This window comes from Bradysia coprophila (genome assembly GCF_014529535.1).
Source record: "Bradysia coprophila strain Holo2 chromosome IV unlocalized genomic scaffold, BU_Bcop_v1 contig_5, whole genome shotgun sequence".
Classification (NCBI taxonomy): domain Eukaryota; kingdom Metazoa; phylum Arthropoda; class Insecta; order Diptera; family Sciaridae; genus Bradysia; species Bradysia coprophila.
Window position 1 is genome coordinate 6,370,621 of NW_023503374.1, and position 20,196 is coordinate 6,390,816.

At 36.3% G+C, this 20,196-nt stretch overlaps 1 protein-coding gene and 1 pseudogene across 1 annotated transcript; one reads left to right on the plus strand and one right to left on the minus strand.

Annotated features, from left to right (window-relative positions):
• Nucleotides 1-6,077: 6,077 nt before the first annotated feature.
• LOC119071925 (hyaluronidase Tab y 2.0101-like) lies at nucleotides 6,078-9,489 on the minus strand. The gene is made up of 7 exons (XM_037177048.1): nucleotides 9,287-9,489; nucleotides 9,011-9,127; nucleotides 7,333-7,717; nucleotides 7,184-7,272; nucleotides 6,914-7,121; nucleotides 6,386-6,474; nucleotides 6,078-6,324 (listed from the first exon to the last, which is right to left on the minus strand). Exons 1-7 carry the CDS (start codon nucleotides 9,349-9,351, stop codon nucleotides 6,114-6,116), a joined length of 1,164 nt encoding a protein of 387 aa, XP_037032943.1. The 5' UTR covers nucleotides 9,352-9,489; the 3' UTR covers nucleotides 6,078-6,113.
• Nucleotides 9,490-13,638: 4,149 nt separating this feature from the next.
• Nucleotides 13,639-18,347, plus strand: LOC119072020 (annotated as a pseudogene).
• Nucleotides 18,348-20,196: the final 1,849 nt, after the last annotated feature.

The window sequence follows — 20,196 nt, forward strand, 5'->3', positions numbered from 1 at the left end:
ATGTCAACGAAATTATTGTGGCGGTTGAAGGTAAAAACTGTAATAGACCGAGTGCTATTTTGACAAAAAAGTTTCGAACGTCAATAAAAATCAGATTTAGCATGATTACCACAAGAACAAATGTTTATATTTATTTTTATTAAATTATTTAAGAAATACATTGCCATCCCGGTGCCATCCCGATGGTCAATTTTTTTCATAGCAGAAACTCTAAAAAATGTAAAATGGGATATTATTCCACAGCTGATAGGGATATTTTGTTTGTTATTATTTTTATGTCAAATGATTTGATGAACGGCTGTCTGATTATTTTGGTTCTTTCTTTTAAATTAATATTAAGCGCTGAGTACGAGTAAGTGATTAAAAATTTGATAATTGTGAATTTGTCGTTTGCGAGGACTATGTTAATTTGCAATTTTCGATTGCAATCCAGGCAATTAGTGGCGGCGTAGACTGAAAAATTTCTACCAGATCATCTGTCAGTTTGCAAAATTCAAAATTTCATATGGAAATGCATATAAAATGTGTAATATTTTTGTTAATAATACTTCTTATTCATAAGAAAGTGGTCAGAAATGAAGATCAAAGCTATTACTACCGAGTGATATACAAAAATATCTAAATCTGTCCGGAGAAATTATAATAAACCTTAAAATTGTGTGGCTGTGTAGTGTAATTTTTGGGTAATATTTATAAAAATAGTGAGTGTCTAGCTTAACTGTAACAACAAAAGTGACGGTGATAATCCAATAAACATAAATGACATCTTGAACGACTAAAATGTTGCAAGGAAAGAACAAAAAAATGTCAAAAATATTCACTAAGCAAAAATTTCATTTAAAATGTATGGCAGCCATGTTCGTTTTGAAGCAAATTTTGGAGACTCACTTTGACGTCAATTTTCTATTATTTCGCAACATTTTAATCGGTGCAGATGTATATTAAATGATTAATTGAACTGTTGTGGTCACTTTAGACGCAAAATATAAACATGTCACTCAATAATTAATTATAGAAACAAACATCAACTACACACACTACACCGGCACAAATTTCGTTTTGAGTTTTTAGAATTTCACTGAACAAATGTTATACATATTTATATGTCGTTCGTTAATAAACATTTTGAATTTCATTTTTGACCACTTCTGGATAAAAAGTTTTATCGTTTACATCCGCTATCGCTCATATTAAACTGTTTTTTTTCGAAAATTTTCATGTGTTCACCATTTTAAACTATCAACATCACCAAACTGTCAACGACCAAAATATCCCATTCGGCGCCATTTTGGCTTTTCGTTTTAACTCTGGTAATTCAGATTGTGGTCTTTCTTTTTAAGCGCTTAAATTTTCAAAATTTTTCTGAATCTTTCATACTCAAATTAAAAATACTAACTAATACTTATTCAACTATTTTTACACGTTTCGAGCGTTTTTTCTATGTGTTCATTTGGTAAAAAATAAATTACGTCATATGAACACGGTCTATTGGAGAAAGTTGAGTTGGAGAAAATAGGTGGTGCAGAATTGGAGTGAACAGTATCGGATGCCCGTGCAGCAGGGATGACTGGCATGCGCAAACCGATTGAAATTTGCGATTTACGAATTGTAACTTCCTGTGTCGAACTGAGGAAAGAATCCAATGCTTCCGGAAGCGGCGCGGTGAACAAGGTTTCTCTCGTGTCACCTTCGAGTTCCATACCAACGATTTCTGTTACGCTCTCCGAAGTCGATCCGGAAATATCGTCTATGTTAACGTTAACTGGTGCCGCAGTGGTCAGCGGGTTCACTCTGTCAATAACACCACCCAATATCTTTCTGCCGATTTTTCTTTTGTTTGTAATGGAGGATTCGATGTAGCCTGCCGCGACAGCATCGGACTGCCAACCCCCATGTCGCTTAATCTCGGCCAAATCTGCACCAGCATCTGCTAAATAAATTGAAATGTTTGCTGTAAACAGTTCATTTTTGCCACACATTGCGAAAAACGTTGTATCTACCACGGTATGTATGCCAGTATTTTTTCGCACACGACGTCTTGTCGACCTCGGCTTCGCCTCGACATCTAGTGCGAAAAAATACCTTCATACCTACCTTGGTAGATAAATAACTATTTCATATTGGACAGAGAAAAAGTGTGACTAAGTCGGACTTTTCGGGTTCTAGGTATGAAAAAGATATTTCAAACAATTCAAATCGGCTAAAACAAAAATCTTACAATTTTTTGATATCGACTATTTGGAGCTTTATGGTATTTGTGGATTAAAGCAGATGCTTTTATCGCCTAGGTTTCGTATACATGCTTTCTTAATGTGATTACCAATGACTAATGGTTAGTTAAAGTAACTAGAACTGGTACAATAATAGAGAACGTTAGCTAAACGGCCGCTAACGCTAATTTCCAACGCTGAATCCCCCGCTAACGCTAAAATCAACGGTAATGCACAGTGAATAAATGGCATCATTGTGAATGCTTACACATGGACGACGCAATTCACGCCGTAAGTGTGCCTAAAATTTGAATTTTAAGGGAACGATTCGATGAAAAAGTGAACCGAAAAGTGCATTTCAACGCTTCATTGTTTGAAAATGACGCTACGTTAGAAAGACCTCCGCACTTTCCATTTTGAATTTCGACCGCACTTACGGCGTGAATTTCGGTGTGTCTCGGTGTCGGTGTGTTTCTCGGTGTAACACATGAATTGGCGAGTTATGATTCACTTCAGGTTATACTCTTCAATGAGTATATAGAAGAGAAACGGGCAAGACAGGTAACAAACACACCGAGTCGTCCCTGATGAGTTAACCAATGTGTTTGTCTTCACTTTACATTTCACTGGAATTGTAAAGATGAACTCCGAAGTTTTTGAATTTAGCGGAACAAAACGGTGTCTCTGGGTACTCTAGGGATAAACGAGACTCGGACGACTTTTTGTTTAATTCTTGGACTTAGAATATGGCCCTTCTGTCGTGGTTTTTATTGTTCTGTTTAGCTCGGTTGAAGTCTTGAATATGGTAAAAAACTGACGCTGAGACTGTGAGTGAACGGTGGATCAATGGACGAGATTTCTTTTCTTACACAGATAATCCGTAGACCCTCTAAACCCCTATGCGTTTTTCTTAATACGACAGGTAAGAAATTCCATTCTCATTGCGAGATGTATCAGATCAGAGCATTGTTTTAACTGTATTTCTATATACAGATGTGGTATTGGGTTCAGGAATGAATGTATTAAGAAGTAGAAAAGACGAGAAGAAGACGATTGCATGGATCGGCGAGTTATGATTCACTTCAGGTTATACTCTTCAATGAGTGTATAGAAGAGAAACGGGCAAGACCGGTTTAGTCCCAAACACACCTGAATTCATTTTGTGATTATTACTCCCACAATGTGATCAGATTAACATTTTATCAATGGAGTAGATCTGAGTTGTAGGAAGCCAGCGGTATTAAGCTGGAAACGTTTTTTATTCTCTTTTTAATGTTACAAATAGTATCCTCCACACGACGAACATGCAGTTGGAAAATGTGATTCGTAAAACGTTTTATTGCAATCAAAAGTGAATAAAACTTTTCCAGCTTAATACCGCTGGCTTCCTACAAGTCAGATCTACTAATTGCATTGATAAAATATTGATCCGATCACATTGTGGAAGTAATAATCACAAAATTAATTTCATGTGTTTCAATTGCAGGTTAACCACGTGTTTGTTATGTAGTTAAGGATGTTTATCGTCGAACAGCACATTGTAAAGTTTATAGATTTTTTCCAGCACAGTGTCGCTGCCTTCCTGCAAATTAGATCTACGGATTGCAGTAATAAAATATTACCTTAATGACCTTTTAAAATAATAAATGAAAATAAATCGAAAATTGCGTCGTCCATGTGTATGCATTCACAATGGTGCCATTTATTGACAGGGCATTACCGTTGATTTTAGCGTTAGCGGGGGATTTAGCGTTGGAAATTAGCGTTAGCGGCCGTTTAGCTAACGTTCTCTAATTATCAGAAATCGTAAACCACGTTAGAATGAATTTAAATTTGAAAAGAAAAATTTCGTTCACGGGGTGCAGACCGAACCCGGGCTGATGCTCTAACCAATTGAGTTACCGTGGACATCATCTTTTCAAACCTAATTTTGAACCGTTTTTTCAAATACTACGTCACAGCTCATATCGTGTGTTACACGAAAGCTGATCAATTGTCGAACTTTTTTCAACTAGTAACGCTGTCGTTTTCCGTGCATACGTACATTTTAAAAGTAGATTGCAAATATACCAAGGTGTGACCCGTGCTACAATGTTCTTCTTCATTACAAATCCTTCCGGCCGTATATTGAACCGATTCTCGAAAGAAATGGGTTAAGTGGACGAAATCCTACCATCAGTGATGACCGATGTGATTCAAATTTTCCTGTCTTTGGATGGTATCTTTAAAATCGAAAATGACCACAACTGGTTGCAATTTGGTTCCGACCAATTGGTGAACGAGTTTCTCGGCCAAGTTGTTCCCCGCAAACGTTTGTTTCTCATGGACTCACTTCTACAAGAAATGAGAGAAATCGATACAAGATCGTTTCACAACCGTATCGTTCGAGCTCCAATATTGAAGAGCTCAAACTGTGTTCACGTCACGGAAAAACCAACAGTACCATCTGGTATCATTTTACGTACAACTGTTCCCAACCACTACTAAATATGGGTATCGGTGTAAAGCTGAGGTCCTCCACATTCATAATAAGTAATAATTTAATCAAATAATTGCATTAGTGAGATCACAGCTCTCATCAAAGTTTACCGAGTTTTTCTAGATTCTGAGAAATTTTCTGGAGGTCATATTTTCGGCCTTTTGTCATCATATTTTTTGAAGTTAATATTTGCCCCGGTAGTACTCGACATCAGCTTTCCAACGAACCCATACACGCCTGTGTACTCGCCACCTTACGGAAATGAAATCCGGACTACGAAACCCCATTTTTCGACTTTTGGCCACTTACAACCAGCCAAGTATGGAAGATCAAAAATATCTGGAAATGGTTTTGGGGCCTAGGCACCAAGGCCTAACTAGGCATTTTTAAAAAGTCCCAGAATAAATAGCGCCGATTTCGGTCAGTCAAAATTCACAAGAATCCCTCGGGGTTATTTGAAGGCTATATTTTTTACGTTGCGATTTGGCAACGAGCCACAAGCAAATATACAACGCTCGAACAGTAACACAACTACGAACAAACTTGTGAGGCGTCTGTCATACTAGGTACACCTCATCGAAAAAGAAGAAAATCAAACCACCTCTTCACAATTTATTCATCAAATTCAAACAAAAACCACCTTTTCGCTTTTTATTCATCAACAACGCTAAGCAGGGGGCTAAACACTTAATCGCTAAAAGCCAGAGAACGACTCAACTGACAACAAACAGCGGTCGGACTAAGCTCAACCTGTTAGCTTTCACTTTTACACACTCAACGAAGAGTACAACATGAAATGATTTCCAGCTAAATCTCTCACTTTAATTCTTCAGCTGAAATGCATATCAAAATTAAGCTTAATTAAAGATTTACTGCTCCGACACTATTATGTCATTGAGCTTGACAATTCGATGCCAACTTAATTTTTTGTAGTTTATGTGTCGTCCTTTCATTTACTGGAGGTGTATCTACCCTCTGATTCATCTGATCTCGGATAAATCTCCATTCATCCGCTTCTTTTAATTAATATCGCTCTAAAATCGAAAAAACCTTTCTCTAAAATTTCCAGCAACATTGAAAGACGTCTACAAAGTACATTGTTCGTCTTTAACTTAACATCCGCCGAAATGTGGCATGGGAATTGATTCGCTAACCGTCTGTAAATCGGTAGAACACTTGCAAAAAAATATGGCTCTGAGAAACTTGTTTCGTCCAAAGTAGTGGTTTTCATTTCGTAATAGATTTACCGTAATTTACTGAAGTGAGAACCCTTCAGTTTTGCTGAAGATTGTGTTCCGAAGTTTTGTGTGAGATTATTATTCAACTGCAAACTGTCAAAGGGTAAAGGATGTAATGTAGTCACAGGTCATCACATAATTTTTCTTAGTTGGCAACAAGTCTAGGTAGGACTTAGCCCAATTTTATTACCGCTTATGCACGCTTACAATCAACATCACAATAAATAATTTGAGTAGATATATTTTGCCAGTGAATTGAACGGCAGCTGATGATGCAGTAGGAGGCTCTGTACCTTTCTCCCCTGAAGGTTTAACTACACTTCCGTTGATTGAGGTTGACTGAAAACTTGGTCCCAGATTGTCCTCCAAGTAATCGTAAAATTCCATGCACTTGTCACTGTTTCATTGTAATGTTTCAATTAGCAATTAACTTCCGGCAACTACCTTAAATATCTTACATATTGTTCACATCCTTCCAAGCTCCCCAAAGTATAATACCGTCGGCTCCGACTTCTTTTGCCGCTTTAATTGTATCGATATGGTCACTCTGCATTGTGCGTAAAATTAGTACAGCTGTTATATTATTTCCTTCTCGTAAATTCAACGAAATATTTTTCTTAAAAATATTTCCTGCGACATAGTCGCTCAAGAAAATAAATTTACAAACACTCGTTTGGCTTTGCCTCACTCGTAAATATTGTTTGTTTGTATAGGTTTGTTCCAAGGCCATATGAATTGTCAAATTTCATCCATATAACCATAACCTCAATAATATCTCAGTGTAAATCGCATAGGCGACGTTGCTCGATTTGTATGAAATATCACGTAAGCGACGTTGCTATGGATGAAATTGTCGTTGTTCGGGTTGTCAAAGTTCGTGTTTACAGTTACTTGGAACAAACCTATTCTTCTCGGTATATGTATAACATACTCAAAAATGACTCTCCTTATCACATCGTGTTATAATATACTATTAATTTACTCACTTGATTCAGATACTGCAACGAATCCGGGAATTTGTATCGATGATATGCTATGACTAATGGCTTCGTAGTTCGGTTGACATTATTAGACAATCTCAGTGACTCTCTAATTCTACCTTTAACCATTAGCGGTCTGTTACATGGAATTATTCGCTCCGGCATGTATATTGATGGTAAAATAATATCCGAGTGGTCGTACAGCCATTGAGTTCTATTTTATGAAAGTAAAAGTTAGTCAAATAAATTGAATTTTCTAAGGCCAAAGATCTGTACGCATCATTCTCTTCCTGAATATGTTGTTCGCAGTCCTCTGTAACATTTCGTCGTCCGTTAAAACAATGAGGTAATCCATAGTAGCCCCACTGTAACAATGATTTTGATTTAAAAAATTGTTTCCCTTTCGTGATTTCGAACTTCTGTACCTTGGCATTAGGGCGAAGTTGCTTGGCAAATTCGATTGTCTCTAACATGAACATTTTAGCAGAATCGGTAAAAAAATCACGAGCCATACTGTAAGCTTCATCCGTTAAATTTCCCATTGCTTCTGCGACCAGTGTGGTTGATAACTCTTTGTATGGCAGCAATTTTCCAAAATTTTGTCGGTATACCGGTCGCCACAATTCAAAATCGATTATTGCTAGCCCACTGTTCTCTTTATCGGGAATGTATTTATCGACGTCGAGCTCGAATTTTTCGAGGTGAAGTTTTAAGTCGCCTTCCTGTGGAACGCCTCCATTTCTGTAGGTGCCATTCGGATAGATAGCTGGGAACAGTCCAGGATCGTACAGGATCGAAATCTGTTCGCCTCTAACAAAACAAAAAACAGGATGTTACGTGTTACAGACGGCTGTTATATGTTATCGACAACGACAGCAATAATATACAACAAGCTCTGGTCTTATATAATAAAAAAACCTGTTCAAAACAAATGAAGTAAAAGATTTCTGAAATTAATAGCTGAAAATATTTGGTCAAATGAAGTAATAGATCAAACAGTAAAAATGTTAATATGCTTGCCGTCTGTAACAAGTTAAAAGCGTTTAGAAACGAGAAACGTGCCGTGATGTAACAAATAAATCTGTTAATTCTATTGTTCAGGTCTTGAAATTAAAAGTATCGCTCAACAGAAACAAAAATCTTTTACTTCATTAGTTTCAGCAAACATTTCGATGTATAATACAATGTTACCCAGAGCTCAACGCTTATGTATGTCTGTTCTATCGATAACAAGTGACTAGTCTGTAAGCTGATATGATTTATTCGAGTGACATCAATTGATAAAATGAAATTCTAATTGAAAGAACGAAAGTGTGGTCTTTTCATGTGAAATTTAAGACGATATCCGCATGAATGTATTTCTCCAGTTAGAGCTACAAACCATTGCCTTCTAATTAAATAAATGGATGCTTCTAACCGACACTAAGAGAAAGTTTACAAAAAAACAGAGCTTACAGTTCTGCAACTGCAATTTTAACTTTCCAAGAAAATCCATTTATTTCGGGTGAAGAAATTTCCTATGATATTGGCAATAGAAAATATAATTTCTGTAGCAGATACACAGCGTCAAATCATAATGAACAACGTTGTTGATCTAAAATTCTAAAATTGTCCAATTTGTTACCACAATATCAGGGCCCTATTTTCCACGGGTTGTGGCGGAATGCAGGCGAGATTTCATCCACAGATTTCTTTTTCCAGAACTTATGCATCAACTGGCCTGAATATTATAACAGCATTGAAAGCTTGGTGATAAATTGACCTACTTTCGTCTTATAGTTCATAAATCATACGAAATCACAGAAGGACGCTGAAGAAATGAAAAAAAAAATCTTGGTTAAATTGCGGCTATCTAGTAGTAGTAACTCGTACTGGCTACGGCTCTGTATAATATGTAGTTGCAGCTGCAGCACTAAAGCTTTCGTTGCCATACAGAATTGTAAACAATAATCTTAGAAATGGTTGGAAATTTGAGTGTTTGTATCTTTCGAGACGTTTAATTTGTACAAAACAATTACTTTGCGAACGTCTTCAAAGTTATAATTGAAATTGACATCGAAATGGAATTTCATATAAATAAAAGTTTAATTAGACAAATCCTACCTGAAATTGTCGTTAAAATTTTGCACTATTCCGTATCGTTCCGCTACATTCAATACGGGTAAATTGAATCGTTGACTGCATGCAAACGATGGTATATTCCAGTAAGTTGTGAATGCTCTGATTGAAAGGTTAAAAGATGAAGAAAATGCTTATAAAGGATTTAATGGAGATTGAATGAATAGCCAGTGTATCGAATGCGTTTCAATTTGTATTTTAGCAATCATATCACATTCAATTCGCAAAATAAAATATTTTCAAACGACAAATTTAACTCACTTTGCCCATGTTACCAATAAGACCAATTCACAAGATGCAACAATCGATAAATATTTCACAAACATGATAAATTTATTTTATGTGCTGTGTTGCATCGACAGAGAATTACGCCGAGAAAAAAAAATTGTACAACGAAAGAAGTAAAATGTGGCTTGCCACAATGGAGAAAAAATGTGCTCTTCTGTTGCTCGTCCTTAATTGAACTATTTCTATATTTCGTACATTAAAATATATAAAACGAAATAAGTTCAAAAGTATTGAAGTATATTTAACCTTATCAAGTATTTACGGTTCGCACAGTTAAATATTCATAAGAAATTCAGTTTTTCTCTATTAAAGCGGTAAGTCTCTGATGTAGGTGTTTTATATCAAGCCTATATAAAAAATCAACTGACATATCCTCTGTTCTTCAGCACCTGAGGACAGTAATAGTGTAGTTTTAAAAAAATATTTTTATTAGGAAGGAAATTGACCAAAATTTGTGAAGCAAGTAATGACTATTTTCTTGGTCTTTTCTCAAGACTTAAACGTAAACAGTAACCACCACTTCAGTATAATTAGCAAGTTTGTTATTCTCTTCGTGTAAGTATGTATTTCCATATTAGATCAATACAAAATCTATTACTTCAATAAATTTTGACACTAGCTGTATCTGGATTTTCCTTACGACACGTGACGAATCTTCTTCTTAGTTAATGTAACTGAAGTGTGTTTGATGATAAGACATACTCTTCATTTTTATTAAGGATGACTGGAACTTTAATAAAGTTTCCATTGTTGTTCGGTTTGGTTGGATGTCGTCAGGGCAAGTGTATCGTCCCCTCAGAGACTTGTGATAATCCGTTGTTACCTGTCATCTGTACGTCAAATAATCTAAGCATTGGAGACAGACGGAGCATAAGAAAAAATTAAAAATGTAAATTTCGTTAGCGAAAAAATGGTGTGAGAAATCGTTATGTCCAACAATTTATTATCGGAAACCTGATATCATTAGACACAGAGCCCTCGAATTATTTTCAGCCGTATCATCTGAACAAATAAGATGAGGCCAAAATAAAGGTGTTCTAATTTCGCCTATCTATTTCAACTGGAACAGTCTACGAGTCTGAATCACACTGAAAATATACACATTATCCGAAATCGTATTATTATTGCAATCGTGGAAAAATTTGAACAGCTTTACTATAAAACAGTAAACTAAATTCCCCGTACATCGTAACAATACGCGAGATGTTCACTTCTGTGGAACAATTCGGAAATAATTATTTTTCTTCACGGTTAAGTGTGTGTGTTTAAATTTATTTGAAAAGCTAAGACTTTATATTTGTGTAAATGGCACGCAAAGCTGCAATGTCTGGGAAGTAGATAAAGTCTGTCATGTATTACATAATTTAGGAACGAGTAAATTTAATGCTTAAGCACTGATGCAAGTTGTATATTCAGCTTCGGCTTTGTTACTATTTTCATCGAAAGATTTTCGAGTTTACACATGTGGTATGTACGTGTACACCAGTCAGCGTATTTTATATTCAGGTCTTCTAAGTTTCGATTATTAATTTGTTTTGCAGTTAAAACAGGTAAGTGTATGATTCTATTCAGGACGTATAGGACGGTTACAAAAAAGTTCTTCAGCTAAAACAAGAACGGAATATAATCTTCACTTCCGTCTTGTACGGACGTACAGCGTTAATGTTTGATTTCCACTTACCAAAAAAGTGCGTCGTGTAAGAGACAAAATTGAATGTTTTTAATTTTTGCTTTGTTTACTGGACCGCTCTCTCATGGCTCTCACACTGAGCACTTTTTGTTGAGTGGAAATCATACTTACGAATACCAGAACTGAGAATAGATTCAAGTGTGATTCCTATATAAGTGTGCGTATCGGTACCCAAATATTATTTCTGTCGTCTCGGCAGAAAGATTTAAATCAGATTACAGATTTACCTCCCACCATCTTCATCTAAAACTCCGACATCCGGCAACATTTGTCTCGATTTCTGTTTCTGTTACTTCTTCGTACTAACCAATTTTGCTTAACATGAGACGAAAAGCTCAGGGGCGCAAATTGCAAGAACCGAATTTCCGTACACAGAAAACCAAAACTCCTTCTCACATTTATTGAACTTCAAGGAAACATCCTTTGGAACGACAAACAGAGCTATAGCTCTTCCCTTTCCCGCACATCACGTAAAGTGGCAAAAAAGAAAAAAGAAAAGCTGTTTCGACCTCGAGAACTAGCAGCGGTCACAGGTCAGAGTATTTCGTGAGTGATTTATCAGTGGTTGGACTAAGCCTAATGCATCCTTTACTAATCCGGTAGTTGTGTGTTTTCTGTGGAGTCTGCTCCTTGCATTGAAGTCCAAAAGTACTGTTTTGCAAATAATATTGTTGGAGACAATGTCCAGGCGCAATGAATATTCACGGCTGATTGGTAATCATCAATTGAATACCGAACCGAATTTCCTGCATTCTGATAGAAATAAAACTGAAATTTGTTATTCATTGATTGAATCAATTTAACTTCACTACATTTGATACGAAAGTTTTTAGTTCTCCTTAAAATTAAATAGAAAATCAATCGTTGAAGCGTACATGGAATGTTCATCTCATAAATTTTCCTTTATTTAAATATTGAAAGGCATTACATACATACGTACTCTTACAGTTGCCAGTTCCACTGATCGAATGTTTTGTTCACCATACAACTTTTACACAAGTTAGCAAATTTCGTATAAAACAGTTGTACGTTCACCATGAGTAATGATTTTGCTTGAAATTGCTGTACTAAATCCTGTTCTGCTGAAAATATATATACAACACCCAAACGCCCATCCATCCTCAATGCTTGAAAGTTTACAAATTATCATGCAATTATCATAATTACGTCTTAAATGCTGCCATTTGCAAAACTGTGCTAAAATTAGCTATAAATAAAATATTATGCCAAATGGAAGAGTTCGATAAAAGTTCCTTCCACATTGCCTAATCCGCTAAAAGTTTAAAGTTTTGATAAGTCTGTGTGGGCGTGTGTGTTGGATGGAGGTTCCACTCTTATCACAGCGGAACATTGTTAAGCTTTAATACTAAGAAAGTTCACTGAGGGTAAAAATATCACAAAAATAGGCTTCATTCAAAATTTTACCACTATTTTTTTACTCGATTAGTAGTCACAGAGCTGCCCTCTACCAAAATCAATAAAATAAATTTGTCACCGAATTTCGGGTTAGACATGGATGCTTAGCTGCATTATCATCAAAACCACTGCCACCACCATGAACCTTATTTTGTTGACAAAATAATTTCACATTTACCTATTTTCCTATTTTCCATCTCGCTACAACAAATCTAACAAAAAAGGAACGCGTCACGACCGATTTGGTATCGTAACAAAGCTTAAACAAAGCAACTACACATATTTTAATTAAAAAAAATACTTTGGACGTGTTCCAGCAGTGCTCGAAGTTCGCCGATGGTAGCAAAAAAAGATGGTCAAAAATTGGCCATTAGAGACAACATCTAAAAAATCAGTTACTAGTGGTAGATAGGGCTTGTCATCCTCTGTCCATATCAACAATCCAAAACTTCCACGGTTGCTTCCTTTCGAAGATATCGCCCATTGAAAATCGTGATTTTTCGACTACTTGGGGCTACAGCTGCCCAACCAGATGTTCCAATGTGATTTTTTTTAAATGAAAAGTCTTAGAATTAGTCCCGCTACCGATCCCAATATATGTCAGAATTAACCGCTACTCTACCTGCCGTGGACGACACAGCTGCTGGTTCTCAGAAACGGTCCAGCCGTTCGGTCGGATTTTTTCCTGTGTGATGTTCTTGTCCATCACTGATTAATATTATGAAAAAAAAAATATTGGCGGTCGGCGTTCCCTATTTAATCTCGTTTCAAACCAACCGTGTCGAGCAAGCGTACACGTGATTAGCAAAAAATCTGCTAGTGTCAGTTGCAGACAAAAATCGGTTTTGCAAGTAGAAGGGAAGCAAATAGGGATAATCATCGAATCTTTTACTTCATCTGACGTTACTATTTTCAACACCTTTAAATTAAATCTTTCATTTTTTGAGTTGTTTTGCTATATTAGACAACGTTAGCTAGAATTCAGAATTGTATTTTGTAGTCATTGTCGATAACAGATGGTACTGCCGTCCGGTAACTGGTTGTTTAGGATCCCAGTACCGAAACATTGCCCTTGAATTGTTAGTGTACTTAGTTCATTTACGTCTCCGTTTACGACCGAACAATGGAAGCTCCTCCCACTTCTCATTGTTAAAAAGTAAACGGATAACTAAACGGAGTATGTGCTATTACAGCTTTATGACTTGATGACTTTAAAAAAATGGCAAAAGCAAGGAAATGGACAGAAAATCTGGAGGGTATCGTAACGGTCTTAATATCACTTGTAATTGGGATTGGCGGCAAAAAGTTTAAATTCCACGAATTAAAGGTTCTCTACCATCGAAAGACTCAAATTAAAAACGAACTTTCAATAGTAAATCATAAGAAGTAATCGAACACAGAAAAAAAAACCTTCCAATTTCAATCACGTTCAACATTTTTATTTCAGCTGCACTCATATATCTTCGAAAATGAGGTTGAATGATATGAAAAATGGGAAAAATGTTAAATTGATGAGACCATTTCGTTGCACATATTGTTCTATCGATTGCATATGATGTGCAATTTATCGATTTTTTTCATATTATACGAAAAATATGTGGCGGTATAAGGATTTGGTAATGTCCTCAAACGTTTGTGTTGAGTAGCTGAATATGGTGCCAGAAAAAAATCGAGTTTTTAAATAAAATTTGAATTATTGGTAGTTATTGGTGTACCTACGATTTTTGCACAGAAACAAAAACTACGATGGTTACACTTCTAAGGACTTTGATGAGATATTGGCATATTAGGGACCGACGAGTCCGTCTTCTGACTTCTACTTTAAGAGCAATGTACCATTGGAAAATTTGTAGCCTACATTTATGCGGAAAAAGATTCGTTTTTTGAGAATTTCTCTGAGCCACAATCCTTTTCTGGAAAAAGTAAAACCATTAAAGCACGCAAAAATGTGTTACTTTTAAAGGAGAAATTGTGGGTGATAACTTATCCCACTTGGAGAAACCTTTACAGATTGTGTAAATTTATGTAATTTGCACAGCTTTATCCAAGTGGGTTAAGTTATGACTCACAAACCAATTTTTTCTTTAGAAGTAACACATTTTTGCGTGCTTTATTGGTTTTACTTTTTTCGCCTAAATGTAGGCTAAAAATTTGCAAAGTGTCTATTGCTCTTAAAGTTTACTTTCAATAAATTCAGTTATAGCCCAACACAAAAGAGGACTGTATTCCCACTTGTCAAAATAAAAATTTTGAAGCAAGGACGTAGTGTGCTTCACGTGACTAAGCAATGACAATGCATATTTTACACAAATGCAAAGTGTCGACTCATATTGGAGATTATTCTTTTGGATTTGCGTGGTTGCGCTGATCGCTTGCTGTTGTCAATCGTACATCGTACACCTGACGCCGGAAAGGTATGTCTTATCGATTCTCTGCTTTGTTGCCAGATAGTTCTTACTAGATTTTTTGTTTAGTTAAATCCCCAACATACAATCCCCACAATTAACGATAATGGTATCGTTGTCAACGATAGCCATGCTATTTCCGCGTATCTTGTGGATAAATATAGTGACAACTAGTCGACTCCCGTGGCGCTACGCGCCACATCGCCGCCTAGCAAGCTACCCCGAAAAACACCTAATCCCGTCAAACACCTAATCCCGTCAAACACCTAATCCCGTCAAACACCTAATCCCGTCAAACACCTAATCCCGTCAAACACCTAATCCCGTCAAACACCTAATCCCGTCAAACACCTAATCCCGTCAAACACCTAATCCCGTCAAACACCTAATCCCGTCAAACACCTAATCCCGTCAAACACCTAATCCCGTCAAACACCTAATCCCGTCAAACACCTAATCCCGTCAAACAAACACCTAATCCCGTCAAACACCTAATCCCGTCAAACACCTAATCCCGTCAAACACCTAATCCCGTCAAACACCTAGTCCCGTCAAACACCTAATCCCGTCAAACACCTAACCCCTTATGTCGTCAAATACTTCATAGTTTCTGCATTTTCATGTTGTTTATCTCAGTTTTTAGTTGTTTTTATCTCCATTTGAAATCTCCATTTTTAAATTTTTAATCTCTGATGTTATCTTCTTTTCTGAAATTGTTATCTCAACTTTTTAATATGTTTTATCTCCATTCCATACATTTATTATTTCCATATCTAGTTATAATATCTCCAGAACCAATTTTTTACCTTTCTATGACAAACCAACAATAATACAATTTATTAAAGGGTGAATTCAGTTGCCGTCTATAATTTGGTTCTGTAAATTGAAATTTTTTATAACAAAAATTACACAGACTAATTATTAGACGTTGCGAAAGAAAAAAAAATAACTCCTAAGTTACCGACACCGTTCCGGCGCCCGGCTCGCATTGCGGCCCTCCGCTTCGCTCCGGGGCAATGGGCCGGATCGCTCGGCGTGTTAAACCGCCTTTTATGTACAAAGAAAATTGGTAATCATTTCGTAAAAAGATGAATTCTGTAGGGACGAACAAAACTCCGTTACGTTACATTTCATAAAATGATGAGCTCCCTAGGAACCAACAAAACGCCTTTACGGCGAGAAGAAAGTTAGGAATTAAGTTGAGTTGAGATCTCAACTGAAGATCAGTAAATTTTGGAATTGAATTAAGATTGAGACCTAATCTCGTCAAAGATTTAATTCCGTGAAACACTCAATCGCGTCAAACACCTAATCCCGTGAAACTCCTAATCCCGTTAAACACCCAATCGCGTCAAACACCTAATCCCGTATCCCGTGAAACATCTAATCTCGTCAAACATGTAAATAATTGAAACACCTAATCCAGTCAAACACATGATCCCGTCAAACACTTAATCCTGTCAAACACATAATACCATGAAACACCTAATCCCGTGAAACACCTAATCCCGTCAAACACATAATACCATGAAACACCTAATCCCGTGAAACACCTAATCCCGCCAAACACATAATTCCGTCAAACACATAATTGAAACAGCTAATTCCCAATTCCCGCCTTTTTCATTAATGCCGCCGTCTTCTACTCTCAAAACTCTAAGACTTTGCCGAAGAAACCAATATTCCATCTCCCATAGTTCCAGAGATAATTCCAAAAACCTAATTGAAACACCCGATTCTAACTTCCCGACGTTTTTACTTTTCCGGCCTATTCTACTCCCAAAACTCTAAGACTTTGCCGAAGAACCAATCTTCCATCTGCCACAACTCCCGAGATAAGTCTAAAATCTGATAGTGCCCAAATTTTTCCACTTTTTGCGCACACTCACCTATTCGATTCCCAAAACTCTAAGACCTTGCCGAAGAAACCAATCTTCCATCTGCCACAACTCCCGAGATAAGTCTAAAAACTGATAGTGCCCAAATTTTTACAGTTTTTGTGCATACTCACATATTCTACTCCCAAAACTCTAAGACTTTGCCGAAGAAACCAATCTTCCATCTGCCACAGTTCCCGAGATAAGTCTAAAAACTGATAGTGCCCAAATTTTTCCACTTTTTGCGCACACTCACCTATTCTATTCCCAAAACTCTAAGACTTTGCCGAAGAAACCAATCTTCCATCTGCCACAGTTCCCGAGATAAGTCTAAAAACTGATAGTGCCCAAATTTTTCCACTTTTTGCGCACACTCACCTATTCTATTCCCAAAACTCTAAGACTTTGCCGAAGAAACCAATCTTCCATCTGCCACAACTCCCGAGATAAGTCTAAAAACTGATAGTGCCCAAATTTTTACAGTTTTTGCGCACACTCACCTATTCTATTCCCAAAACTCTAAGACTTTGCCAATAAAAAATTTGACCCAAAAAAATTTCAAATTTTCCCACAAAAAAAATTCCACACTCATCACACAGATGTCGCACCAAATTTGCCAAATTTTTTTGGCTGGGGTTTTTATTTGCGATTTTTTCACGCTGGGAATTTGTGACCGACAAATAGATAAATAGATAAACAGATAAGCAGACATACATTGGGCGTTTATAATTGTTAATGATACGCTCTATCCAAGAGACTTAGTTCGCAGTGTCCATGTAAATTCACGATTACAATTCAACTCCGGTTTCATATTTGCCAGGCTATGCTATCTGTTTGAACCAATTTTCTTTATGAATGAAGATGTCATTCCGGAATGGAAAGTCGAATACATTCAAAAGTGTAGGATTTTCATGGAAGAGTGTTTCTGGAAAAGGGATATTATGTTTGCGGCGATGAATAAACTATCGCGGACTTTTGCTGTATGGCTACGGTTTCGTCTATCGATAAGATTGCTGTTATTGATCCGGAACAATTTCCAAGATTATTAGCATGGACAAGGCGAATGCAAGCGCTCCCAACGCTTCGGCTCGACACATTCGTCGAAATAAAATCTCTAAACGTCTACACCTGCACGTAATCTGTTATTCAATGATTGCACAATTTTCGATTTCGCTGCTGTCGATCCACCCTATTGTATAAGTCAAATTACATTATAGGGTGGATTCGATTATAGAGTGGAAAGTTCAATGGGTTCAAGATTCACCTTTCTTAACCACCACAACCTTCCAAAAATATTTGCAACTCCGAATTATTTCCTGCATAACATTGTGTATTGTAAGGTGTTGTCATCTTTGTCATTGTTTGCGCATAAAATAAAAGCGAAAAATATATTTAGGCAAAAATGTAATTTATTATGGGGGGGACATAATTTTGACTTAATTACTACAATCACGTTTACTGTTGTGGTATTACCTGCGATAAAACAGACACTTTATTTCCGTACAGTATTATAGAGAAGCCCATCATCCATGTGTTGTGGCTCATAAATCGTTAGCAAATTTTATGGAAATTAAGTACATTTAACGAAAACACTTAGATAAATCGCGTGGAAATTAATGACTTTCACTTTTGATTTGAGGTAAAACCAAAAAAAAAATTCGAAATGACAAAACCATAATATTAAACGACCCACCGCCTTCTTCTTGCTGGTAAACAAAATTGTGTGTGATCAGTTAACAATAAATTGAATTTTGTTTGTTAAATAAATTTTATTTAAATTAACAAAATAAGGTTAACTTGTATGTCCGATGTTTCACTCTTTCTCACGTTTTTTCTTAACTTTTATTTATTGATTAATTTTACCTAATAATGATATTCATATCCATAATCCATGTTTTTAAACTTAAAATACAAACTTACAACCGAAATAAGAAATTTACATTCGAATAAGGGGTATACGGGGTTTTAAAGGTAAAAATAAATTTTGGTTCCATTACTAATCAATATAATTAATCGATATTCCCAGCTCCACTTTCACAAAAAATTAAATATTTTTTTATAATCTCAAAATTCGTAAAAAAAGGAAAATTCTAAAATAAAATTACCGCAACATATGTAACAGTTGACTTCGAGTCTTCGAGCACCCGAAATGTGTGCTAAATTTCTTTAAGCCAGTTTGCATTCCTCTGTGAAATAAGAAAGGACGATGCACTTCTGAGATAATGGAATTTCGTCCATTTATTTCTGAAGTGCATCGAACCTATTTATGCATGTACTTGTTGAGAGCATGGTTCGTAACCCTATATTGTGTGTCTGGGACCAACACATATTTCTTTTGGCAAGGAACGTTCTAATGATGATGCCATTCCATCGACGTCTCAGACATTGTATAGTTAAGAGTCAATTCGCCAAAACTTCGAACAGCTTATATGGAATCGGGATTCAAGCCAACTGCGATCCGATCGAGGTATTGCTCAAATGAATTGTCGTTCAATTCTGAGAATATCGTGGATAGAGATGTGCGGGTCGCCCGAAAACATCGGGCTTTCAAAATGCAAATTTTCGATTCGGCCGGGCTTTTTTAGTTAGATCCGGCCCGAGCACCGGATCGGACGGGCTTAGAAAAAAAAGTTTCGGGCCACCCAAAATTAACTCAATTGATAAATATTGATACTGTCATGGCCCTTAGAAAATTTTTCTCCGAAGTAGTCGCGAAAATCGTTTTTATCAATTACTCCAACATGCGAAATGTGAATAATGACAATAATGTGTACAATGACTGTTCGAAGTTTTGGCGAATTCACTCTTAAATGGAAATTGTTGACTGAATAAAAAAGGAAATTAAAACTAAAATTTGAAATGGCATCGGAAATGGCCGTCATGCCGAATTTTAGAATTTAGAACTTGTTTAAAACCCCTTGTATCCAAAAATTATATTTTTTTATTCTGATACCTTGGTTTTTACATTAATCTCTACGATGTAGTTAAGGGACGCTGAGATATTCAAGTCTATGCTTGTTAGTGCTCAGAAACTGAAGTGGCCAAACCACCACTTTGTTAAAGCGAACCTAATTGATTGTACGTTCTTGCATGCTAGTGACCTCGGGAAAGTAGGACACACTACACGGATGGAAATTTGACCTTATTTACAATGGTAATGAAGGGAAGGAAGTAAAAGTCTATCTCTTCCAAGAACAGTAAATTTTTTTACAATATTTAGAGGTGAGCATTAGAACATAATCTTAAATAATATTAGATTGCAGGAAGTTATAAATTTTTCGATTGGCTGGTTGTAGAGCCTTTGGGCGAAAGTCTTTTATAGCGCTATACTACGTTCTTAGTTGCCAAAGGTATTCGGTAAATAAATCAATCATCGCATCAAATAAGCAAAAAGGTCTCACAATGTCGTAAAATTCATCCGACGCCCGAAGTAATAACAGAAGTTGTGTAAAATATTAAGCTTTGTTAGAATCAGGAGGAAGATAGTAAAACGAC